Source organism: Pleurodeles waltl, chromosome 6, assembly GCF_031143425.1.
Source record: "Pleurodeles waltl isolate 20211129_DDA chromosome 6, aPleWal1.hap1.20221129, whole genome shotgun sequence".
NCBI classification, from domain to species: domain Eukaryota; kingdom Metazoa; phylum Chordata; class Amphibia; order Caudata; family Salamandridae; genus Pleurodeles; species Pleurodeles waltl.
The window spans coordinates 738,199,338-738,227,316 of record NC_090445.1 but is presented as its reverse complement, the minus strand read 5'-3'; the positions used below and the strand labels follow the sequence as shown (position 1 = coordinate 738,227,316).

Below are 27,979 nucleotides of genomic sequence, written 5' to 3'. Positions count from 1 at the left end.
AATAAAGATATTTATTAACACTATGGTGGCCTTCGTGTCATCACAACAGTAGATCTCACACCCCAGTCCAGCATCATTCACACTGCAACAAATTATCAGCTTGTGGAGAGGCATTACATTGACAAAGCAAACCCATAAAGCATCCTTTTTTGCCTTGTGATTCAGGTAACCTTGCTGCAAAGAGTGAAATAGGCAGAGTCGGCACAAGTCGAACCTGCCTTTCAGCCATCTTCCAATTGTATTTATTATTGAACATTTTATTAGTTACAGTCTGTCTATTCTTTGAAAACAATTCAACAAAGGTGACTTCTGCATCTGCAAGTGGCATCTACTTTAAAGCTACACTTTAAACAGTAAAAGCTATTAAAATGGAAGATTCATAAGTGATATGAAATAACCTTGCACTCTATGAAGTGTTTTCCATTTGAAATAAAAAATAGAAAGGTCTGTGAAAACCTTGGGGACTTGAACAAACACAGGGTAAGAAACAAACTGTCGTACTACAGAGATAAATAAAAAAGGATACGACATTTGTGAGCAAGTGCTGTATCTGATATAAGGAGGTCAGCATGGAACGCAGGCTAACGGGACGCACTCGGTGTTGTTAGTGTCCTTGAAGATAAAATGCGCGATTCACAATTGGGTCAGGAATAATGAAGTCCTTCAGCTTTCCATAAAATGAAATAAAACGGCTGTGGGGAGGCGTATTCAAGCCACACTTCTGTGTGTGACAAAATAAAATGTACATTGTGCAATGGAAAAAACAGGAATGCGAGAAAATGTAGCCTCGTTCACCCGTAAAACGGTAATGACCGCGTGAAATGCAAAGGGAATGAAAATTGCAAACGCGCAGTAAATGAAAAGCTGACCTCTTAAACTGGGGTTAATGCTCACAAGGGATGCTTCAGTTCAGTACCTGCATGCATTTTGAGCCTGCTCTAGACACCAACATGACCTGCTTGACTACACATCTAGTTTCGCAGGACACAGGGTTCTCATCAAGCAGCGGAACAAGGAAAACAAGCATTTGTAATGCAAATAGATCTCGGATTTGCTTGAGTTACAGCTATTGGCGTTGTAAATTCATAACTGGACTTTTCTTGTAACATAAATTGGTCAACCCTGCCTCATAATTTTGTCTTTTCCTGACACATAATTCCAGTGGCCTTGCATATAACTAAAGCACTTCCAATTACTTCCTTCCTCTATATGCAGCCAAAAATGAAAATGTTGCCATTTAGCATCCTAATGTGAATCTGACATGCTAATTCCAATAGAATACCACTTTCACCACCCCACCATCAGAGTTCCTGACTGGCTAACACAATTTCCCAAAAAATTGCACAAGATGGCCACAGAGGAGTAACGGGAGAAATAAACTAGAAGAGTCACCCAAACATATCACGGGTATTCAAACAGTCATAGTGTAATAAAGATGTTACATTGGCCTGAATCACAGTCATAATTGCAATAAGGAGAGACTGATAAAACATATACAATTATAATGTAAACCCAATAAAAACCATTATCAGAAATACATTATGGCATTAGACTGTAATGCTCAGAATAGCCCCTAGAGGACACCACAATGAAAATAGCATTAGTAAAGAAACATGGTCATGTAACCCTATAATTAGCCCCTAGAGGGCATAAACATGGGAAAGGAAAATGCCAGAAAATAATACACTGTATCTATATATTTAGCCCCTAGAGGTCATAGCGCATTACACATTTTAGGGCTAGCAGGCCTACTGCAATGAAATTACAAATAAGGCCTTTAAAACACTCCCAGCTGTAAAACAAAAGTTACAACCACAAGAGCTTAAAAATACACTGAATGGTGGGAGGGGCTATTATTTTGGGGGTCCCACTAACATAGTCTGGGGTCCCAGAGATGATGTAGACAGAAAGAACAGGTTCTGGTGAATGTTTTGAAGGTGGTCCCATTGTCCTAGGATAACCACAGGCTGAGTTATGAGCAAAAATGTTTTGTAAAAGTAATGCCCTGCAAGGCATAATGGGGTGAGCTTCTGTGCCACGAATATTCTACTATGTTAATATGTTGGCTGTAATGCTTAGAACAGCCCTTAGAGGACACCACATTGAAAATAGCATTTGTAAGAAACATGGTCATGTAACCATATAGTTAGCCCCTAGAGGGCATAACCGCATGAAAAGAAAATTACAGAAAGTAATGCAGTGTAACCATATATTTAGCCCATAGAGGTAATAGTGCATTACACATTTTCTGAGCTAACAGGCCTACTGCAATGATATTACAAACAAGGCCTTTAAAAGACAAACTACTCCCAGCTGTAAAACAAAAGTTATAGCCATGATAGAGATTAAACAGACAGTGAATGGTGGGAGGGGGATATTATTTTGGGGTCCCCACTAACATATTATGGGGATACAGAAATGGTGTAGACAGAAATAGCACGTTGTCATGAACGTTTTGGTGGTGGCCCCATTGTCTTAGGACCACCTCAAGCTGAGTTATGAACAAAAATGTTTTCTAAAAGTAATGGCCTGAAAATCATTATGGTGGGAGTTTCCCGAGTGCAGTGAATATTGTAGTATCAGTTCTCCCGCTGTGTAAGAAGAGCCGCTTTGCGTATTTAGGTGTTTTTTACGTAAAGCATTTATCAATTACAAGTGTTTTTGTGAATGCTATGGAGGGTGAAAGGGAGAACTAAATGAAAGGACTCTGATTAGGTAATAGTGTGAACAATGTGACCAGCGCTTTAATCCTGCCGATGGAGTTTGCGCTGTTCTGCGCTGCCATGGAGCACAAAGGGGGGGACAAAAGAAAAAAACAGTTCGCCCAAGCTGACGCAGATCGGCAATCATGCAATAATCCATGTAACAGGGTCAGCCTGCAAGGCGGTAACAAAACCACCCCAAGGCAGGACAAACGTAAAGCATTTACCAATTACACTGAGGGATTTTTGAAAGACAAGCCCACAAATGAGTGAAAGTGATGAGCGTGGTTAAAAGCCCACAGAATACTTACAACAGGCTGAAAAGTGATTGCGCTCAACCTAAAAAAGTAATTATGCAGTAAGAGTACGCATGACATAACTGTACTCATCCATGCTCCCGTCATGCGTCGACATATGCAGGCGCTCTTTCATTCCCCCTCTTTTCCTCAGCATTATGACCGGGAAACAATACAAGCACCAGCTGATGATCCTCATGGGCTCATCTTGTCAAGAATATCTATTAAGGTTCCATAGCCTTCATCATGACGTACAAACATTCTGTCTATCGGGTTACTACTAAGGATCATGTAAATCTACCCTTGATAAAGAATAAAGGCAATATTTACCAAACGTATGTATAAGGTGACTCTTATGCCAACATCAAATCATCTTGTCATGTGTACTACATTCATTTTTTTAATTAAAAAAAAAATCACAGCACCACTGAACGGTGAAAGGAAACTGAGCCGTTGACAGGTATCGCCTGAGAAAGGAAATTCTCAAAAAACTGAAATGGGGAGCGGGGAACCAAAGTGGCCAACGCACGAGAACAGACCCAGGAAGGGTTAGAGGATATGTACCTGATGTAGAGTTTGGCAGATGAGGTTACTCAGCCATAAACATGACGTATAACCCGTCCACCGTATTACCATTCCATTATATTCTATGGACATCGTAAAACGGCAATGACGGAGTAACCTGTCCACCAAACTCTAAATCAGGTCCAATGTTGGTGCCACTAATGTGGGAGTTCCAGCAAGAATAGAGACCTAAAGCAGGCTTTTCACTCACGAAGCCCTGACTCCAGTGGAAATCTGCCAGGACAGTGGTGAAGCGAGGAGTAGGCGGTGGTGACTCGGACCGTCATATGAGTGACACCCATGCAACCAGACACTTACACCCGGGGAAGAGAGGTGGCTGCTGGATCCAGCCAAAGAGAAGGGACTGACCGCTGGGCATGAAGCAATGTCCCAAAAATATTAGTGGGGAATGCAACAGCCTAGGTGCAGTAACACCTTGTCCCGAGCATGATGGTGTCCACAGAAGCAGCGAGTAGAGCGGTGTGAACACACTGTGAATCAACGGCAGGTTCGGGCTGACGTATTAGCTCTGGGTCTGCTTTGTGATACTATGGTTGACAAATGGCACAGAAATAAGGAATTCTTTTACCATCATCAGGCACAAAGCTGAAAAATCAGCATAGAGAGAGGGCAGTACAAGCAGTGGAGGGCAAGCTTCAAGCACTTAATAGTACAGTTACAGATGTTGAGAATGAGAAAAACGCAGTGAAGTGCAGAGTGAAACCACCAAATTCGATAAATGACCAATACTGAGGAGAGCCCGGAGACTGTTTTCTTTTAATTAACATTTTACTGAACATTTTCAATAAGAAAGCATTACAGAAATGTAGTAAGAAATAAGCAAGACAAGCAAAAACACACTGGAGATCAGCATGATACGTGAGAAGCTAATAAACAATTATTGATCAAATACATAACAGTGTGGATGCATTAATAATAATATGTGACAGACCGTGTCAAGTTGTTGGACTCAAAAACTGAGCGCTTGGATAATCTACACAGTGGGCCGCTGATTAGGATGCCGAAGGTCCCCATGAGGATCCAAAACGCGTCCTTACAGTTCAGTTCATGGGCACTCTTAGACTTAGATATGGAGGCTATTCAACCAGTTTTGGAGAAGGCGCATTCAGACTCCCGATAAAATTTCGGCTGAACAATGCTGAAATAGGTTGACTGTGATGCATACTCTTCAGATGACTGAGAAGAGGGAAAAGTTGTCACGTACTAAAATTTTAAAAGAGAAAGTTATCCTTGGCCAATGAGAGGGTCTTTACATTCCTGATATAAACCCAAAAACATTATCCAGAAATGCTCCCTTGTGGATGTCAAAAACAGCCTGGCAGTGAGGGGCATCACTGTGTCAAAGGGCTTTCTAAAGAGCCAGAGAGCAGACTTTGGTGTAAAACAATCTGCGTTCATTTATCTGGACCGACCCCGTTTCTGAATTTATCAGCAGAGGCCTCTGAGTGATATTTTGTGGGACCTCCCTGCTTCTGGTCTGGGGCTGCTCTTTTGCCTACATGTGGAGTTATTAACCGATGTATAGATGGCCCTCTTCCGGGAGGGATCTGATGAGAAAGGAGATGGCTCTGTTCTACAATAGTTATAGATTTTCTGTTTGGCCTCCCCACCTTCACTATCCCATCTGGACTGGTAGTCCTGCTTAGCTAAGATCAGGTAAAGGCCGAGTACATGTTGCATATTATTAGTCGCAGCTCGCTGGTGTTAAAGGGGGAGGGGCGGGGTGGCGCACGTTGGGGGGAGCAATGGGTTGCGGGGGGAGGAATAGTAATAAATAAATAAAAATTAAAAAAACTTACCTCGGCTCCCGCACCGCTCCTTTGCTGGCTGCAGGCACAGGCTCCCAAGCCTGCCCTGCGGCCAGTCCTGACGCTGCTCAAAGCAGTGTCAGGATTGGCTGGGAGCGCCCAGCCAGGGTGCTCCCCGGCAGACTGGGAGCCTGTGCAGGCTCTCTCCAGCCCAGCAACAGTGTTGCTGGGCTGGATAGAGCCATGTGCGCATGTGTGTTTGGCCGGCACGAGACGGCCGGCCAAACACACATGCACTTTGAGGTGGAGTGCTGAGCACTCCCCTTCAGTGCACATCACCTGGGTGGTCCCGCCCCTTTACAAGGAAACAATAACAAACAGCGTTTGTTATTGTTTCCTTGTAAAGGTTTTGCAGCTGCCACTGCTGGCGGGGGGAGCGAGGCTCCTCCGCCCTCTTGGAGGAGCCGCCCTGCCTATTATCAAATCTGTCTAAAAAGACAAAAGTACACAGGGAATTCCAGGCATTAGTTCTCCAATCGGAGTATGAAACAGAGGACAGGAAATACCCTGTTTTATGAAGTGTGTGTAATTCATAACTATTTAAACCTAAAAAGGTTAAAAGAATAAATCCACCAACAAGTTCCAAAACTCACCCATACAATTCCACTTAAAACGGGAGAAGTTACCCGAGATAATATTGGGATTTTGTGTTTATTAATCAATTTTGGAGTCAAAAGATATAAAGTCAAAGTCTAGATTAAAGTAGTACGGATGTTTGACTTCTTCACATCAGATCACACATATCATATCAATATACCATGTAATTAAAAAATGCAGAAACCGAGATTCCACAACGTTTATTATGAACAACACAAGTCTAATAAATCGTACATTCTTATATTTTTTCCATGTAATTTATGTAAGAATCATAATTTCAATTTCTGTATATTGGCCTCTGTCCAATACAACCCTAAATGGCTCAGGATAGTCACAAATATTTAATTTTAAGCATATTGCACCCACAACACTGACTTATTGATAAAAAACATATTACTAAAAAAATATTTTAGTAACCAACTACGGCTTTAGCGTCAGTCGTAGTTTTGAGAAAAGGCCATAATGTTTGTGATTTGGGCAATAGCAATTGAGTAAATAAACATTACAAGGATCCACAAAGGGATTGGGATGCATATTAATTCTATTAATTTTGGCCTCTCTAGTGGGCATGTATACGATATACTAAGTAAATCAATCACGTAGACTGGAATTTCAAAAAGATAATAAAAAGAAAAAGAATTCAAATATAAATATTGGGATGGGAACAATGCTTGTCGATATATTCAGGGGGAAAAAACACCCTCTTTGATGGATCCATATTCCTAACTATACTTTAGGCTCATCATCAAAAAGACTCTGATTGACACAGAAACAAACATAAGAGCAGAAAGGTCACAAAAGAGCTCAGCGGTTCAAACAGAGCTGAATAAATCTCAATGGTGCATACACTTGAGTGCAACGGCATCTGTAATGTATTGCTGCACATGCATCCAGCCCCGCCTGTGTCACACTTCTTGGAAGCCCAAGCACTGATGGTCCAAGCTGAAACCTCCAACAGAGAACGATGCACATTCCTAAGGGTGTGTGCCACTAGTCAATGGCGCAAGTGTTACTGGTCATCCGAAAGGCCCTAGAATGGTAATAGGGATAACTAATATGTATTAGAGAAACAGCACCTAAAGCATTTCCTGGCAGTAGATGCGTTATCCTCTTTTGCTCATGCATCCCATTATTCACTGGTTGTTGGTGAATTCGAAACAGCAGTCACCACAATATATCACGTTTCTTCACAGGCCTAATCCATGTAATTATTCTTCACATCTGGTTTATACGTTATGTGGGTGCAGCCCTGCATGCTCATAACCCAATGTGATATGCAGAGCACCCCTTGACACGACCCTTTGACTGAAAACAACAGCTTCTGTTCCAGTTCTTTGTTCGACCCCAAACATGTAAGTTAGTGCCCACAAATACTGAGAAAATATCTACATTTCCAGTAGAACGTCACGTGTCTGTCTCTTGCTTAATTAAAGAATATTTAGATTCCAATCCTTTTGGTACACCCACTATTTGCTATATTGTGATAACAGTGGACCCAAACCTTGTCAAGTGACATAAATATTTATGATTGATTTTACATTTAACATTAAAAAAACATATTGCAGATATATTACTCACACTAACTTTAAACTCTTGGGGCAATTTGACATTTATTCATCTACACTATGTTTATAACATTTAGAGCATGCTTGGGCATTAATCTGCCTTAAAAGTGCTGCCCACATCGAAGGACCGCCCTATCAGTCGACACTCGCAGCTGACGACTGTCTGCTAGTCATGAGTTCAAATTCAGGCCTTCGAGCTTCATGAATAGCAACGCATCTTAATTACAAGGCTTACAATCAGAAACAGTGTGGTATGAAGAACTACAGAAAACAAATTATTATTAAACTCGGCAATGTTCTGTGACGTCCACGAAGAATCTCAGTTAACTCCGACTCGAAGCTGACTCTTGTGGAAAGCTGGCCATTCTGCCACAGACAATGTAAACCCATCCTGTTGATAGGAGGACGATTAATCATCGCGGGAAACCACTCATGCTCGCTAATTCGCTAATATTAGCTAAAGGACGGAGGTACACTTTTGTGTGCATGTTAAGTTTTAAAGGGCTACAAACACACATACAGATAAAAGTACTTGGAATGCATTTCTCAGGCATTTGTGTATTATATATATTCGCAATTTATGTGAATAATCCTCAATGTCAAGATAGGACTCCACCAGTAAATACAGGGAACATGTTATGCCTATAAGCAAAGTCTTGCAAAGGGACTTGTTGCCACACTTTCTTGAGTTCAATTCCAACCACATCTCTAAGGAGAAAATGCCTTGCCAGGAGTCTAAGCAAGTCGTATGAAAGCATGCAATACCAATAACAAATGGAAGTAACTAGTCTAAAAGGCAAGGAGGGACATATGTGAACTTATAGTAGATACCTATGCTGGAGATCCACCACTACAAGTAATTATTAATCTCTAGCACTGGATCTTTTAGATATTAAAATGCTACTTGAGGACATAGCAGCAGATATCAAATAGGTGGGTGAAGAGGTGTACCATCAGCAACATATATTTTTGTCACCACTTGCCAACGGCATCGAAGCAGTAATGCAGAAGATCTGCAATGATTTCCAGGTGGCTGCCATGAAGATGCCCACTAGAGACATACCGGCCATGGTGGCACTGTGGTGGTCCTCTCCCTTGTTTAGTGAGCATTGTTCTATGCAACGTTCTCTGCACATTATAGAAGGCAAAACTGATGCAGTCCAAGAACACGTGGGTGTTATGGCCTTGGCCACGCCTTGCCACTATGATGGCTGACCACAGACCATATACAGTTGTGTCCTGACCTGAGCCCCTTGGCACTGTCTATGTGGTAGCTGAGAGCGTTCTTTACATCTAGCATATGTATTCTTCACTCGACCTTGGGCGTAAATGACTAGAAAAACACAAGCAAGGAGATCTATGAATTGTAATGAAAGGCCGATTTCCCAACTCAGAAATGGTCTTCTGAAAATACTTGCAACAAGCCCTACAGAAATTCCCTAATCAGAACTTGTACAAATAGGGTGCTTTAGTGAGGGCTCTTCCTGTAGTGAGATATTACAACCAGATGCGCTGTTATGGATCTATGTTACTGTCAGACATTTGCCAAATCTAGTTTATGTGGTAACAGTTCATGTGGTTTGCTCAGTGTTGGATACAATCCTTTCTCCGAGTACCAGGTGCAGATTCTATTCCATTTTACTTCATAGGTAGTGTTTGTAGATCCAGCCCTTGAGTTGGGCAGCAACTTCTTGCAGTCATGAGACAAGACGAAGTCTCGGGATGCAGGCGCATAGTCAAAAGATTGTATTGCAGAACTCAGCTGCATTCTTGTTCAAAAGGCAAATGGGTACCCCTCAATGTAGAAAAGCTTGAGACCATCAGTATCAAGACTAACTTTCTAGACTACAGACGTGTGCAGCCAGTGACCGTGGTTCATAAAACCTGGTGGTGATGGCAAAGTATTTGCTGTTTCTCTTTGTTATGAAAAGGTCTAACCTCAGGAAGCCACAAAGGCACACCATGTCATCTTCCAACGTCTGGTCCAGCTTCTACTTGTTCAGGTCCTGTCTGACCTGCACGGGCATTCGCCCTATCATTTTTTATGCTCAGCAACAATTTTGTGAAATCATGGAGCTGTTACACCTGGGGCCTCACATCCAGATGTCAGCTGCTTCTCTGGATATCCGAGGGAATCATTGTTCTTACTGCAAATGCGAGCGGGCATCACCTTGTTTCCGTTTGATGAGCATCTTTCTTGTACTGTCTGTTATAATTAGTAGTATCCTTCCTGCGAGTAGTGCCTTCAACATTCTCACTTGTAGCTTTAGTACATGGATGTGCAGCTTCCTTTCAGGCTCAGACCATAGTCCTCTGGCCATTAGTGCGCCCAGGTGCACCCTTCAACCTTGAAAGGAGGCATCTATTACCTCAGGAGGTTTCGGATGAAAAGGAATGACAAAATTCAGATACATCTAAGGGCTGCCTTTGTTATGGCCATCATCTGAACCTTGTCTGCCAACAATTGTTCACCTCTTTTTCTGATGAAACTTGTCGTGCAGGACTACATTTTATGGCTGCGCATTGGTACGAACATGATGTAGGACAACATAAGTCCGAATAGGCTTGTAGTGGTTGGCTGGTGCTCCGTCCACAGAAGATAGGTGGTTGTCTTTTGACAGAGCTATTATACCCTTTGCTGTGTTGGCTTCAGACTTGATGGATCAGAAGCACCTCTTCAACCACCTTGCCAAAGAGTTTCTTGACACTGAAGATGTGTCCAGCACAATGGCAAGTATCTGCAGCTGGAAACCAATGAACTTCAGTCACAGCTGGTGCCTGAGGACCTGTCATTACATACTTAAAAGAACCCCTTATCTACCACACTTTTTAGCCTCTTTGAATGCTAATCTGCCCCCGGTCAGAATGTTCTCAGCTTTCTCTTTCTTGCCACCTGGCAGGAATGGGAGCAATGTTTCCATGTTCTCCCACTGCTCCCTGCCACATGAGGTGAACATTTCAGCAACATTTTTTGCAATGCATGATGAAGGATGCTTTTTAAATTATTATCCTGCCCATGCGTTCCACATTATATCATTTTCTATGGGTACAGGGTACAAACAGCAATAGCATGTGGCTCAAACCATCACTGAATCCAATTTAGTGAGCCTCGCCGGCAAGTGGAGACAGAGTCCAGTCCCTATATTTAGTACCCATTCTTTTGGGGATTTAAAACAATGAGACAATATTTGCCTTCTTACAGAGATGGTCCAGAAACACCTTTTCCTATTCCTGTTGCAGCGCACTAAACATTTTTAGCCTACCATTACACTGTTATGCCGATCTTATTTGACACTCTGCTGATTAATGCTATGTATGATGGTGTGTCTTTGGATGGTGATGAGCCCTGAGCAGAAAGATGCGAAAAACCGTGCGAAAACATTCTCGTCACGTAGACCAGGCCCACACCACCCATGTGTGGGAAAGGGTATTCTCATAGCCCTCCTGGAAGGGGGGTGGAGTATATGGATAGTCCTTGGTCAGCCTCCATTATTGAATGTCTTTGTTTATGCTTGAACTCCAAAAAAACAAAACGTTCTCCCTTGCATTGCCTGAGAAACTGCTTTAATAATATTAAGCACTTCTCAGATATCCGTGGGTCCCGTGGAAGGCACAACTTTTCCTCTTGTGGAGAAAGCCTCTCCTAGGAGACTTTTATCACTGTTTCACTCACTCCTAGAAGTAAAGCTTTTCCTTCTTCCCCTGCCAAGCCTCATTATTTCTCTTGCACTTTTCAGTATTGTTCTCTACTCTTGGTGTGACTGTTAGACACTGCTATTTGGCTGATGCTATACAGGAGTCAATCTCGACAAAGCCGTCAGCATAGAGGCTGGAAGTGCAGACATCAATCCTGGCATCAAGAATCGCAGCACTTGTGAGGTCGAGATGCTCTAGACTTGTATGATGGTTTGATGGTACGTGATGCCAAGGCTAACATCGAGGGTCATTTAATTAGCAATATGATCACATCTAGAATGGAAGAATGCGCTCCCCCAGATCTAGAAAAATCAGGAGTTGCCAATCATTTTCAGGGACAAATTCTCTGGCCAGAGGGCCTCTCCTACATTGAGTTCTAGTATTCCTTTTCTTGTGGGGCTTAATATCTGGTATTAATAAAAGAGGGAATAGTTATACTTTTACAGAATATGTGAATCAAAAATAAACTTTATGAACACTTTTTAGATTTGTGCTCAGATGCAAAGCACATCACATTCATTGCTCGTTCCTCCCACGATTTAGAAGAAAAGTTCTTGCAGATCACACATTTCATAATACAATGGTCTAGATACAGGTACCATGCATACTTCAGGTGTTAGTTGCCTTCAGAGACCACACGGCATAAGAATTAAAAAAATACTTTTCCCTTTCCTTGCATATCTAGTACAGTATGTACTGGAGAATCCCCAGCAGTCAAGAGAGACACTTTCGGCCTGACGTAGAGTTTGGTGGAGGATGTTACTCAGTCACAAAGGTGACGGATATGCCGTCCGCCACATTACAATTCCATTATAGCCCATGGAACTTGTAATATGGCGGCCTAGATTTCAGTCACGTTTGTGACAAGGTAACCCCTTCTCCAAACTCTAAATCAGGCCCTTAGTCCAAGAAAAGTAGAAGAAAAGAGATGAGCTCTAGGAGGACTTCCATACACTTGCACATGTTGTTGATACCTGAATAAGGGAGGTGCTAGAGAAAGGGATCACTGCAGGTCAAGGATGTATGGTTAAAAGTGAGCACTATAAAACGTAGATAACAGCTTCTTTGATGGGCTTTGCTAAACAAACAAAAAACATGTTCCATATTTTTTAGGGAAGGTTTCCCTACTTGGCTTGGAAGAATATTTAAATATCACGTCAGTCTATAAAAGATCCATTGCTGAAAAAGCATTGTGCTATCTTTTCTTGTGTGCAATGACAATGAGTGCTAACTATTGGTAAAACTGAGCAAGTTCACTCTGCGGTCTCCAATTTTACCAAAGTAGGCATCATTCTTCTGGCTGAAATTCAAGTTCCTAAGAAATACCTTGAGAGATGGAAAACTTTGCATTGTAGGCTTTCCCACCATTGCGGAGGGTGAACAAGGGAATCTACCTGGGGATGTACAACACCATGAAACACAAGAATCACCGGAGAAACCCCAGGTTGACAAACTGTGATGGCATGATCAGAACAACAAAATGTGTTATGCCCTGTGGTTTTATAAAGAGCACCATTTGCTTGCAGGATCTTGGCACTAAATGAGCAAAGGTACTGTTGCTCTACCTAAACAAATATGGATTTAACCATGACTTCACTTCACCTGAACTTTACAAGGCTAAGTTCCAACTAGATTTGCAGAGGAAGAGCTTTCCACAGTGTAGCAGCAGAGGCTAAGAGTAAGAATAGCTCCCTAGAGGCGATGGATGGAACAGTTATAAGGGCTTCCAAGCTCAGAGATGAAGACACAAAAGGTACCACTTGAAACAAGATGTCAAGGAGAAAAAGTCTGGCTGCGAACAGACTTGAGAACCACATGTTACTAAAATTAGCTTTTTGCTACTGGGAGCCAGTGCAGAGAGGGCTAGAGTTCTGGAAAACTCTGATGTCTGGTGTTAAAAAGAATGGGGCTACAAGACCCCTTCGGAATTACCAAATTCTATTGAAACCCAAAAACTTGCACAATTGTGAACTATTCTTGTATTGCACCTTCTGTACATCCCACTTAGCTAATTCAACAGTATTATCGTCTCTCAAAACCTGCATATGGCTCAACTTACCAAATTGGATTGGGTGGAGGAGGCGGTGGTGGGGGTGGTGGTGGTGGTGGTGGCGGAGCAACAGGATTTTCTGCTTTTTGAATACGTTTTTGAAGTTCTTCCACTGTCAAAATAGAGCAATGGTGTAAAGAGACACAAGTAAGGCAGTGGAAGTATTCACAGTTAAAACCTCCAAGCTAAACATGATGCACATATTTAGAAAAAAAAGTACATTAATAAACAGCAGGATTATGTCCTAGTACACTGATCAGAAGAAGGGTAGCATATTTAATAACTTGTTATAGATGGATAAAGAGTACTTTAGATATGTCATACTGTGGCAGTAAATGCATTAGGCTTTTAGACCGTGAGTACCTTTATATGACATTGATGAGAAAATAGTTTAAGTACGGAACAATTATTACAATCTAGCCACTAATAGAGAAAGGTGTGAGAAGCGCATCCTCCACCCAAAACAAAGAAATCCCTGACTGTACGAAGGGTGATGGGTTGTAGAAGCTTCTTCTATTTTTCAGGCCAATGTGGTAATGAGTGCGACCCACAAGGGTGGCTACAGCTGTAGTAGAGGCAAAGTAAATGTTTCTTGCACCCTTCCCCTTCTACAACGTCCAGTGGGAAAATTGTGGAAGGAGAGCTCAAAGCACATATACTATTATGGACAGTGAGGGCTATATGCGTCTACTAAATCACTGAGCAGTAGGTATTGACAAGCACGATCTTCCTATGCTCTGGCAATTAAGTGCAGCATCCAGACACCAACTGCAATCTACAGCAGGTTCTAAGTCTTCCATCCATATGAGACAGCAAGGCCCGAAATCGCACGGGACTGGAAATGCCGGATTACCCCCACGCCATAGGCTAACTGCTGACTTGGCAGGAAAGGGGCAGCCAGAGAACTTGACTGCAGGAAGGGACATCCATTGAGGTTGAAGCTTAGGAAAAAATGGGAGGCGGGGCAGATAAAGGTAGAAATATTTTGCTTTTAAGGGCTGGTGGAGCAGGTATTGTGCAACCTCAAATGTTGGTCATAAAACTTGAAAAACTACACAAATACTATTGCGGTGAAATATAAGTTGATTAATCAAACCATAATGGAGAAATATAAAAAAGGAGCAGTGTCACCCAGACAATAAATTAAATACCTTGTACAACATAAAGAGTGAAGGAGGGGGAGACAGTGGGTCGTGGGCCCCGGCACATCCACTGGCACAAAATTGAAGGTGATTCAAGACACCAGACCAACACTGGGAGGCAATATTTTTCTAGGGCAGGGATGGCCCTGGATGCTCAGCTTTTTGTGCATGGGATGAAATAGTACTTTTCCCAATACAGTGAAACCACAGAGAAATGAAGGACTCTCAAATCACCCAAGGAGCATCCTTTGTTTATGGTACAGCTTCAGCTCTGCCCTGTCGACTTAGTTTGTGGTCTGGTCTCCAGGGAGCAGAGGAATGAGACCGACATGCCTGTGGCCATCGTGAGATTGAGTCACAAGGAAAAGACACTGCACAGGTTAAATTGCCTGAAAAACACATCAAACCGCTATAACATTTTTTACAAGGATATCAATTGATGACAGAGATGTAAAGGTTCTATTAATTAAATAGCTTCAGTTAATTTGTAGGAGTCATTTGTTTGACATTCTGATTCCAAAACACAACCCCATAAATAAATGATGTGCCCCAATAAAAGCTAAAGGGCCAATGCCATTACATCTCCAATTTACATCCCCAATGTAGCACATTCATTGAGAAGGACAGTAATAGCAGCAGCTGTCTTTTTGGACTAGTAGTCACTAAGCAGAGGGACCTTCCTTCTGAGTGTCATTTGTCTCATGCTTACCACCTCCATTAACTATTACAGGAACAACAAAACATGTCAGAAAAGCAACAATGATGGTTTCTTGTCCACAATAAGTTACACCCACAGGAGCAATCTTGTTTCTCAAAGGCAAAAGTAAGATCCACCACTCCCCTTCTTCTTAAAAAAAACATAAGACGCTGAAGCGAGGAAACAATATTTAGCCACCAAATTTCACACATGCAGCATATGGGCTGACTTAAATAGAGAAATTCATTTTGAAACAAGAGCTCACCACAAATTTAAACTTTAACTTTTCCATCAAGGACATTGAGTCTCTCAAGTAGAAACCTTGTCCATAAAACACATGAAATTAATTTAAAACAGAAGAAAATGTATTACAGCTGAATCATCTTCTACTTTAATTCCTTTTAGCACTTTACCTAAGAAAAAGTCCCTGACAATAAACCATGGACCAAACTCTTCTCCAGAAATTAAGAAACTCATGATCCCTAAGATACCTTATCAAGTATGAAGTAGAACACTCTCTTTTCATGTCAGCACTCAAATCTACATACTTTCAAAATCTTATATTCTTACATAATGCTTAGGAAGGAACTTATCCTCAATTTTCATCTCTTTAGCAACACCATAGCTTAGTCGTCTCTGCTCCCAAATCTAACTCTTCTCTTTGCCACTTGCCATCCAAACCAATATAACAAAGTGATGCGCTCCATCAAACACTCCATCTAACTTGTTTGAATCACTAACACCCAAAATCAATCCTGTGACATCTTGAGGGTAGAATTGACAGGGATGAGATTCCAGGGTTTGTTAGTTGACACAGGTTTCACCTCCTGTTTGGAGCTCGATGTTAAGGTCATAAATTTACTTACCTTAAATCAACTATATTGGCTTCTGTGATTGTTTGAAGTATAGTTACCATACTGGTGACGAGTGGGCAGAATAAAAGGCAGTAGGGAAGAAAGCCTAGAGCCCTCTGGTGGTGTCTTGAGGTGGAGCACCACAGATCATGAACTGCTACTCGGAGAGAAGACAAATTTGGATACGACCTTCATTTGACAGATGTCTCAACCCCACACGTCAGTAAGGTTTTGTTTTCCAAACTTTGAAGAACTGAGGTGAGTGTATTTACTTCTGGGCAAGGTGAGAAGCGATGCAGGTTTGGAAGCACAAGAACAGAGCATGAGCCATCGCATGTAGGAAGACTACAGTTCCGCCTCACATGACTTGGCGCATGAGGCAGTGAGAAGGCAAAGCGAGAATGACCAGTGCTTGAAGGAAGCCTGCAGTTGTGTAAAGGTACTACATGATTTGGCATGTGAGCCAGCTTGGTGTCAATTTCCTTGCTGTTACTATGGGTGATACTACAGGACAATAACATTTATTTCTGTTCTGTGCAGAAGCCAATTTGTTATTTGGTTGTTGGTTTTTTATTACTTCTTTTATTGACATTACAAAAACAACCACTGTTCGCACAAATGACACTATCATGGATTTCAAATCATAAGCAAACACCCAAACCCCTCCCAGCCACTGAGCCAACTATTTGGTTGTTGTTTTTAAGATGTACAGTAATTCGCACACCACTTACTTATATTTAGTGTGGATCTAATTTCACAACACATTAGTTATTAACATTTTGGTGATTCGCACACCTCTCATTTATGTGAACTAATTGGGTTTTGAGATATATGGTGATTCGCATGCCAGTTATTTGTATTTAGTGCAGATCTAATTTCACAATACATCAGTTTATTATCATTTCGTTGATTTGCACACCTACTATTTAAGTTATCAAATTGAACTTTGGTGCAGTCACATTTAATATTGAAGGTACCTGTGCCTTTCTTCTCTAATCTTGGTAGGTGATCCTATTTTGGAATATGCACTATGGAAAGATGGCTTGGAGGCATGCTTGGAGGCCATTGGTGGGGATGTGTACACGGATAAATGAAAGTTTGCAGTTTTGAAACACGATTGGGTCCAGCAGGGAGACGGATTTGACATCATTTACCACCATTAACTTTAGAGGAAGAGAATGATGAAGAAGAAGATACGTATGGAACAGCTAAAAACAACTGGATAGAAACTATATAAAAAAAGAAAAATTAAATGGTTGCTAGGCATACATTTTTGGGAAAGAGGTCAACTACCGAATGAATCAACTGATGCATTTGTCAGTGATCTGCGAATGTTAGCCAGTGAATGTAACTATTAGACTTTTTGGGATCAAATGATACGTGGGTAGATGGCACACAAAACATCACATATTAAACTTCAGGAAAAAATTTTATTGGTTCAAGATTTGGCTTTAGAAAACGATGTAAATATAATACATCAATTTGAGGAAATGAAGTTAGGTATCAGAGAATTAGCTAAAAAGAGAACTGATTAAGTGCATTTGGTAAAATGGGATGGCGTTGGAAAAAAAAAAAAAAAAAGTCCTGAAATTGAAATATATTTCCGCAGGAAATCCATGGAGAATGAAGAAGTTGTTTGTTTTAAATCCGGGTTATTTCGGCATGTAGCTAATGACAAGTCATGTCCAGCAATTGGTCAATTTTGCAGATTCTGTAAAAAATAAAGGACATTCTGCAAGGATATGCAAAAGCAACAAAAAACTATAAATGTTAAGGGCAATCACGCAGTCAGGCAAAACAAACCAAGTTACATCAAGGAAGGCACGCTTAATACAGATGATGTGCAGGAAGAGGACATTTTTTGTGACAAAAATGGGACAATGAAAGAAGCTAAAGAGATTAGAATGATGTTGGACTCAAAGGGCAAAACACACTTTGATTGGTGATGATTTACTGCATTTATTTCGCCAGAGGTTGATTTGTTACCATCAGACATCAGGTAAGAGGGCTATGGAAATAAGCCCATAGATGTGATTGGTCATTTTATCTCAACTATTAGTTACAAAGGTAAATCTACTGAGACCAAATAATATGTAGCCAAGGATGGATCTTGCTTATTAAATTGGCCATAACTGAGAGATCGTATGATAACTCTTGACCTAAATCATCCTGATCAGGTTCTGAGTTACAATGATTGGCTTTCAGACATTAATGAGGATAAGGCTCAAGAATAGGAGAATTTGTTTCCTAAAGTTTTTACTCTAGAACTAGCCTTATTAAAGACCTTTGTGAACCAGATCATTTAAAAAGTGGTTGCCACAGTGAAAGTTCATAAAGTCAGAAACATTTTGTTATCATGGAGAAATTCACCGAAGGAGGGCTTAGAAAATCTGTGCAAGCAAGACATTATTGAAGAAATAGAATCACCAGAGTGGTTGTCACCTGGGGTGGCGGTGCATAAATCCGGTGGGAGTATCAGATTATGTGTGGACATGGGCGATCTCAAAAAATATGTGTTGGTAGATCGCCAACCGTTACCCAATATTGGAGAAATGTTCTCTCAATTGGGTGGTTTAACAGTGTTTTCCACCTTAGACGTGTATAGTGCCTACTATCAAACTGTTTGCAGGCAGACAGCAAACACTAAACATCCTTTATAACACCTGAGGGGGCATATAGATGTAGGAGAATGTCATCTGGATTAATATCTGCACCACAGTATCCCAGACGGGTATGCATAGATTATTTAATAATGAGAAAAACATTATGTATTTTCAAGATGATATACTAGTATTTGGCAAAAAAAGAGGAACATGCGGAAATGCTACACAGATCTTAATAATTTAAAAAAAGAAATGATCATCGTCCTTTGGTAGACGTGCTTGCTACAAAGGGTTGTAAAGAGCAACATCTAGGATGGCAATATAAACTACAAGAGTTTCATTTCAAGACAGAATATGTTCAGGGGCGGGAAATGTCCTGGCGAAGTTCTTATTGAGACTTCCAGATGGCGAGAATGATAATATTCAGGTACAAGATAATGACTTAAAAAAGCTGTCTCTATTTGTGAAGTTTCAGGAAGGTGCATTATGGAAAGGCAGTGGAGCGAAGCATATGATGAAGATGAAGTAATGCAGAAGGTGTTAGAATACAAGACAACAAGATGGCCTAATAAGAGATTTGTTGATGAGGAGTTATTGTCTTAATTACATATAGCAGGTGAACTTTCGGAACAAGGTGGGTCTGCTGTTCGGGGTGAGCAACTAGTGGTACCTGTGAGTTTTGTTCTGGACATGGGACATGAGGGATATCCAGGAATGAATTGCAAGAAAAGAAGAATTAGAAGTGACTTTTGGTGGCCTAGTGTAGATAGAGGTGTGTAGGACAAAGTGAGATCCTACATGGCGCGACGTGCTGAAAGAACCCCTGGAAGGAGCACGCCATTTTGACAGCCCGTTTTGAGAGAGGGTATAATTTTGGAAACACAAAGCAGCTTCGAAACCCGAAAAAGTGCAGAGAAGAAAGAGCAGGGGAAACGAGGCTATCTGATAAAATAAAGGACTGGTCCTAATAATTAAAAAGCTGAATTAAGTGTCCAGATGTGATAAATGATGGTATGCTCAGATGATGACCTTGTAGAAAGAATTGAGCTCACATCTTTGAGGTCAAAACACGTCAGCCAATTTTGCATCTATAAAGTCATTAAACAACAAGTTGTTAGAGAATAAGAGGACTGACCCAATAGGAAATGGGACTGTATATATAAAATCCACTCCTCATTGGGTTATTTGCGACTTCATGAAATGTTTTAAATTAAAGCAAACCCAAAGATTTCCTCTATGGGTAGCGTTTTTTTGTTTTGTATGATTCTGGACAATGTACAGTGCTTTTGTTTAAGCTATATGATACTTTTAAATGACTCTGGTACTTATTTGATCTATAAACACAATGTCTTAAAACTTCTGTCACAAATGGTATGTATTCAATTTGTTTGAAGGGGATAGTTAAAAAATATATATATATATATGTTGTTGGATTTACCATTAATCTGTATGTCTGTAAGAAGAGTTTTTTTGTGTTCAAAGATAAATGCAACTGAGCAATGAATTGTGAAAAAAATGATTCACTGTTACACAGAGGATTAGTATGCTTGCTGTGAATTTTTTTGAACAAAGATTAATTAATAGCTCGGGGTGAGGATTCATATGTTCATTTTCGTGTTCCTTTAAAAGAATACATTCAACTGGGTTGACTGAAGGTTAATTTAACTAATATGCAGCAATTTCTGGTGTGGTCCAAGCTTTCAGATATTTATTCCAGCAAACATCCAACTACCATCAACAATAATCAGAGTAAATAAAAACATGCTCTAGAAAATAGCAATATGAGAGACTCAAGAGGATTGTGCCAAATCTGATATGTGAGTTCAGTTCACAATATCAACTAGGGGCTATGTTAACTTCATCACATCAACTGCATCGCTAACTGCTATATCAGCAAAAGTAAGTATCATTCATACATTTCGGGTAAGGATCATTACAAACTAAAAAAATTAAATTAAACTGCATTTAAAAAAAAAAGAAGATACATTAATTACATACTTTATTTCAATCTTAATTTAAATTGAATTCAAATTATTAAGAAAGCTAGCAAGGATAAAGTTAAATAAAAAAATAAATAAAGAGATTTGATACACTTAAATATGTAAGAAAAAGTGGAATTAAGGTCTGGGGTTTCCCTCAGCCTTTTGCGCTGAGTTATATTACTAACCTACTTCATTTTTAATTCAATTAATAAAGTATTTAGGTAAAAAATACAAAGACATCAAATAAATGTAAATAAACTTAACATAGGAAGCCAAGGCATTTGTATTAGGTTCAGAAATAGAAATAAGAAAATACTAAATACTAAATTTCAGCTAAACTTAACATACAATTAGGCTTAATAATGCTAATAATCTTTAGGTTAATGATAATTAGGACATTGCATTATTCAATTATAATGTAAGATATTTATTAGTTGGAAATAAAAACATTTAAATTTTAAAAAAAGAAAAGTATTATAAACTACATTTATGACAAAAATGATGTCATTTTAAAAAACTGTAGCTAGTGTAGGCGTATGATTCATGTACTGACAGTAGATAGAGGCAGCAATGTACATGTATATCGATGTAGTAACATGAAACCAAGTGCTTTCACAACGGAGCACTTAGCTCAAAGAATACAACAAAGCACGAGGTACTTTAAATGTCACACAACACAAGCTTGTGTTACACCTCATCACAACAGTGAGTCTACTGCACATACTGTGGAATATGGAAGCCATTCATAAGGTTGAAGGAGTTAAAATCAGAAATGAAAAAACACAGAGTTTATTAGAGTTCCCAAGAATGATCACAGCCCCCGGAGAGAGTTATAATTATACATGGGGAGCAAAGAAGAAAAATACCAAAGATGAAAGGGCCCATTTTTCCCATACATACATACATACATACATACAATATGAAGTAACCATCACCCTGAACGCCAATCCTTTGCTTCCCCTCCCATACATGCATACATACAATAAGATGTAACCATCACCTTGAACGCCAATCCTTTGCTTCCCCTCCCATACATACATACATACAATACGATGTAACCATCACCTTGAACGCCAATCCTTTGCTTCCCCTCATAACATTGAGGTTTGGGACTCCACAACTGAGCAGCAAAAGGCAGAGCACAGAAGGCCATTGACTACCACTCTCATCCCCACCCCTGGTTTCCTAGAATACAAGTGAAACTTCAGCCTCAAAGAAAAGGTACCAATTCCTTTATAAGCAGAGCTGTAGATTTCCATTCCCCGACCTTAGTTCAAGCCTTCTTGGATCAGTCCTCCATTAACACTCTGTCAGTCTGTTGAAATGAAAAACCTTGCAGCCTCCAGATGGAGGCACAACACGTCCTTGCATTTGAATATGGAATCGGGATTTAACTACTGATTTAGAGTTTAGCACACAGTTTAAGCTGTCACAAACTCGATGGATATCCCAACCGCTGTATTACGATTTCCATCGGAAATAATGGAATCGTAATACAGCGGACGGGGTATCTGTCACGTGTGTAACGGAGTAACTCTGACCGTAAAACTCTAAATCAGGCCCTTAGTCAAGAAAATACCTGATGTGTTAAGGTGAATTATGTGGTTACGCACAGAATAGATTAACAGTAGTATATAGTATAGGTAAAATTATGCCTTACACCCAGGGACACTCATGGTGGAGAGGCTGCCATTGCTTGAGTGATATATTACACATATTGTGATCATACAAATGCTGTAACATGAGCTTCTATAGTACATTAGAGATGCAATTAACACTCAATTGCCCTACGACCACCCTACGACCCTATTGAAGGGTCCCCAACAGATGACAAAAGTTAGCACACAAATAGTAATATTCAGCTAAACCTTTCATAGATTTGTGGTGGCACAGGATATGGCAGATAACAACAATGGGAAAAGAAAGTGTCAGAATTGTGCCAGATAATACACAGTCATTAAGTTACCGCTTCTTGACTACTCCGCCAAAAAGGGGAGATATGACAGTAAGTCAAGATATTTAGTTAGTTCTCCCAACTAAATAAATGATTAACCATGCTCTGAACTAAATAGTTAATTTTTCAATGCAGCAAAAGCAAGTTTGACTCTGAACAATGGCACAGCAGCGTTAGCTGGGTCAAGTGCCTTAAAGTGATTTAGGACTGGCAAAAAAGCTTTAATGTTCATGGATGAGATTGCTCAAATGAATACAGAGAGATCTGAGCATTGAGATTTCAGCTACTTTGCAAATAAATGCTTTATACCTCGATAAAGGTGAAGAATTCATGTGTCAAAACTATTCAACATATCAAAAATATGCTTCTAATTTGGCTCAATATCTCATCTCTTTGTAGGAAAAAAATTAAACAAAGCATTAATAAACAGATAAGCTGTGTATTGGGGGAAAATATTCAAACAATGGGCCATTTTTTTAAAGTTAATAACAGGTGGTGAATTTTTGTTGAGCTCAAGTACAGATTTAAGGTTCCAAACCAGCAATTTCAAAAACATGAAAGAATCATTAAACCAGCCATAATTTATGGTCTAATCTTGCCATAGGCAAACATGTCATATCAAGTTTCAAACAAAATATGTCTTAAGGAAGGAGAGAGACAAGTCAATCACTAATCTTTGTAAGTAATTGCCCTATAATTGAGCAGTACATTTGCCCAAAATAAGAAGCACGATCCCAGGAAATAAACTATTAAACAATAACAGAAAAGATCTGAGGGCAAATTTGGTCAATCTCCAGAATTAAAGTTATGCATAAAGAGCCAGTCTCATTCAATGGAGACTGCAAAACAAAATATCAGTGCAGGATGCCAATGTTGTTTCTACGACTTGCAACGTGCTTTAGAACTATCTGACTGCAGAGGAGTCCTAAGGGTGAATTAGATAACGGCCTTGTGGGGGGCAATCATTACTCATTACCACAAAAATGAGTTTACTGGGACCAGTTACCACCTATGAAATAAGAGACTCAGTAATTGCCTTTGAAGAGTGTTGCTACATTCAGGATGTTATCTTCTGTAAAGGGTATCCTTTGAGATGTCAGTGTGAGGACTGATTCTATCAGCCCAGGTGTGGAATTTAATAAAAAAATCTTCCAGGCCATGGAAAAGGTTGCTACATAAATCTACCTGATCGGTAAAAAAAATCCACTTGTTCATTTGGTGCCATGTAGTGCCGCGACAAGTTATGGCAGCAATTTCATTATATAAGTGTTCTGATTACAGCCTCTCCCATTAAGCCTGGGCTAATACTATAGTAGAGTTTGGATACTAGCAATTCCCTTTTATTGCCACCTTTCCGCAGATCAGCATACTGGGGCTGGAGGTAGGGGTAGCTAATAGTTCCAGGATTGGAATGCCCTTTTGGGTCCGTGCATACCTACTAACTTGCATGTTTTAGGAGTTTTCATCAGCTCTACTCTGATCTTTTCCCATACTGAGAAAGGTTAGAAATGTACTCCTGACAAGGGCAGAAGTACATTTTCTTCCAGGGTTAGGAAAAAAGTGGTTGGAAGGAAAGTGAACTTGTAAACACTCAACAGATTTACGCATGAGCAAATCTATACATGCACATTCGCTCGTGCTAAAATGCAGTTCACAAATATTTTTAAGAGTACGACTATATGAATTCAAGAAAGCCGTTTATGCACTAGTACAAGGACATACACCATGGATCCACTTTTGTGACTTTCAATAAGAATTGGGCCCCTAATTAGGTTTGGTTTTAGCCAAGACCTTTTGTTTTGTTAAAATTCTATCTTTCTCTTTCTAATGACTGGCTTAACTGTGAGTTTTGCTCTTTCACAAGGAGCATATTAGCACACACAGTAGTTTTATTCGGTGCCAGGAATGTTGTGGCAATGTGCACTTTTTGAGAATAAAAAATAATGTATTTTTTCCAGTGTTTATTATAAGTGTGACAGCCAGGCAGCTCTCACAGCTATAAAGGTGTACAAAAACTATCTCACAGCACAACATGCATTGCCAAAACCAAAAGGATGACCACAAATGTCAGAACTTTTGGCTTGCCACTGCTTGTTTATTTTCATGTTTTCCATAATCCTGTTGAAACTTGTTACCCTGATTTTCCATTCTGAATTGTTTTGGGGAAATACTTGCGTGCATATACACATTTAACTTTAAGATGCTTCAAAGAAATGATACCTAAAATTTCAAAGTAGTTTAGCAAAACGTTTTTATCCTAGTTGCATTTTTTGCGAACAATTTATTTTGCAAGCAAAGATTCATCAATCTTGCTTACAGGATTCCACAAATATTTACATTTAATCAAAGAACATTATGTGAGCATTATATAAGCCTCATATTGTTAAACTTTGCAAATGTGTGTATACATTTTTATACTGGAACCACTTTCAGCAGTGCAGTCAGAGAATTACACTCTAAAAATAAAGGCTTTGCATTAATGAACCATAAATACAAGTTCTGAACAGCATTAATATACGATGACAAATATTAATGGTTATGCAGACTAGGCCCTTTCCTAATCCCTAATCCCTAATGTACTGCAGCCAAAGGGTTTGTACTGCAGGGGGATGGGCCGTGTCCCCAAACAATATGTCCTGGGCATCTGGCTACAGGAATTCCACATTCCTGTATCAGATATTTATAAATAGCACATCTAAAACTTTAAGATGGATAATATGACCCCTAATTAAAATGAGCTTCCCTGTATACTCTTACTATATATGCCCCATAAAAGGCCTCCTTAAGGGAACATTAAACTAAAAATTGCAAAAATATGATACACAATGGTGTTTAACTTCTACAGAAGTCTGCTAAACTGAATATGAGGGAAAACGTGGGTGCCTAACCCTTGATTATTCTGCTCAGGCAAGTTACATTGATCCAAGAATATCAAACATGACAGCATGGTCACAACAGACAGAAGTTCCAGATGATGTTAATACTGAAAAAATTGATATTTTCTGAAAACTTTCTAATCATATTTGAAATTATTTTGTTCAGAATCTGCAAAGGAGCAAGATGGTAAGTGTTTGAAGAAAAAAGTGACAAAGGAACAAATGGGAACCACTATTAAATACCAGTAGTCTTTAATCTCAAGGTAGATATTAAATACCAAATAAAACAACAATGGAAAACGATGGGCTGCATTAAGGAAATTATTAAGGGTAAGATTGTTGTGGGCAGCAACTTTCACAACCAAGTTTATTTGTTAGGTGTAGGAAAGACAGGTTACCAAAGGCTGCAGGAAACCAGGTGCATTTTCTCCAGACAGTAGTTGAATAAAAGGAGAGGGATGGTACCCACAGGCTAGCCAACCTGATCTCAGTAAGGTGGATATTAATAAATGAATGAGGAAAGGAAAAAGCATAATATACTAAAACCCAATAATCCATGGTAGCTTGGCTTCAAAGGTTGTTTTAAAGACATAATAGACAAATGTGTTTGCATTTTTGTTGTAACATATGGAAATACAATCATGTGGGAACAATTGATAAACTCTATCTGCATTCCAGTAAGGCTTCACACACTAGTTTAAAGCCTTAATGTCGCACATGTCTATCAAGCTACCCCTGCATATCAAGAATACAATTATCCGGAGGTAATATGGGCTGCAACAACAATATTATGTACAAAATCTGGATCATGCAGGCAATAATGGAAATGTTTTCATGAAAAATTATCCTTGACTTACAAGATGGTTAACAAAAGAAACCCTTGCTTTCCAGGATCTAAAACCTGGTAAAACATCTACTCAACATCTTGTTTTAGAACCAAGATTCTTTACTTCTAAATGTACCTGTATGGTTGTCACTATATATATTGCATGTCTATAGTTTTCTTGCGTGCTCATTCACATGTATATAATCTATCTACATACTTGCCACTACAAGCATCATATGTTTACATTGCTTTTTTAACATGCACCTACGTACAATATTAGCACAAAATGAGATCCTCTGATCATTCCTACCTGAATGTTTAAGGTTTTTCACCTGTTCTTCTGCACTTCGCCACTTTGCTTCCAGTTCTTTTTTGTCTTCTTCCAAGATCTCCAATTGTTGTTTGAGGCTATGCAGTTCTTTGTTCAGCATTGCACACTGCAGTTGTTCCTCTAATTCTTTTACCTGGAGATGTAAAATGTACCACAATGTTGCGCTGAAGAAGATTTGCACATGACCAAAAAATGTTTGCAGTTATGTCATAAGTACTAACCAAGCAAAAAAGCCCAGTGGACATAAGCAGTTAACTTCTAATTCCCCTAAATCTAAACCAGGCATCCAGTTGTCGTTTCTCAAATTTCTAAACATGCATATATTACCTATCTCTTTTCCTTTACTCATTACAGACATGCACCATCCATGAATTTGCATCTCAATTCCCCTCCACAGTTTTACCAACTATACATAAAAATACAGAATACATCATTTTCTCTATCTCTTATCAGTCATTCAGTTGGTCCTGCTTTCTGTCTGTTGCAGTATTTCAAAGCAATCAGACTCTCACCATCAACAGACAAGTCTGCACACAGTCTTGTATTACACATTCTTTACAGCAACTTTATAAAGCTATGCAACCATCGGCGGTTACAATGGTGATGAATGTCATGTTTATATCAGGTCTAAATTCCTACAAATCAAATATATAGTAATCACAGAGACTAGGTTCTATTTACCCTCTTTAAATCAAACCAAATGGTAAGTGGTGAACGAGCACTGACATAGAACTACTCACTCTGAAACTCGCTCCGAAACTTAAGAAAAAATGATTTAACACCATGTTAGAACATTTAAAAAATACCAAGATTGCAGGATTTGACACCGTCCATTCGATTAGTCCTGAAATGCATGCAAAGATTGTACTATACAGAATCTTGAAAACATATTTATCACAGGGCAGGCAATGAAGAAACTATGAAACTAAAAGAGTCTTTGAAAACACTTGCATTGTGACATCGTACCATACAACACTCCATTATTTCAATACAATTTATCAAACAGGTTTTTATAATGTTGACATACTACATCTTGTTAACTGACATTATCACTACATAATGGGGGCATCTCTAACACCAGACCTTCCTTGACACCACTAATAAGAACAAGAAATATACATTCACTGTGGTTTATTATCATGTATGAATCCTGCTTATGGTTTAAGTCACACCAAGTTAATATTTTGTGTTCAAGGACAACACTACATATATGTTGTTAATAATACAAAGTGTTCTATACTTACCTTAGGTTTTATTAAACCTTATTTGGCTAAAGTTCCCACAACAAATCTGGTTGCCACACTTCCCCCTTCTCATGCAGATAGGGACACTTCTAATCTATTAATAACATGGAAATTCAATAGGATTGATCTAAAGCATTTAATGCGCTGTATAGAGAGGCAAAGTAGAAGGAA

The 27,979-nt window shown here is 39.6% G+C and overlaps 1 protein-coding gene across 1 annotated transcript in view; it reads right to left on the bottom strand.

The window, feature by feature from the left end:
- The window catches only part of SHTN1 (shootin 1), a 541,662-nt gene that overhangs the window by 199,701 nt on the left and 313,982 nt on the right, over positions 1-27,979 (bottom strand). The window contains exons 10-11 of the mRNA XM_069239264.1: positions 26,544-26,697; positions 13,309-13,411 (exon numbers count right to left, since the gene is read on the bottom strand). Of these exons, the coding sequence (XP_069095365.1) occupies positions 13,309-13,411; positions 26,544-26,697 (257 nt within the window). The remainder of the gene's footprint in view (positions 1-13,308; positions 13,412-26,543; positions 26,698-27,979) is intronic.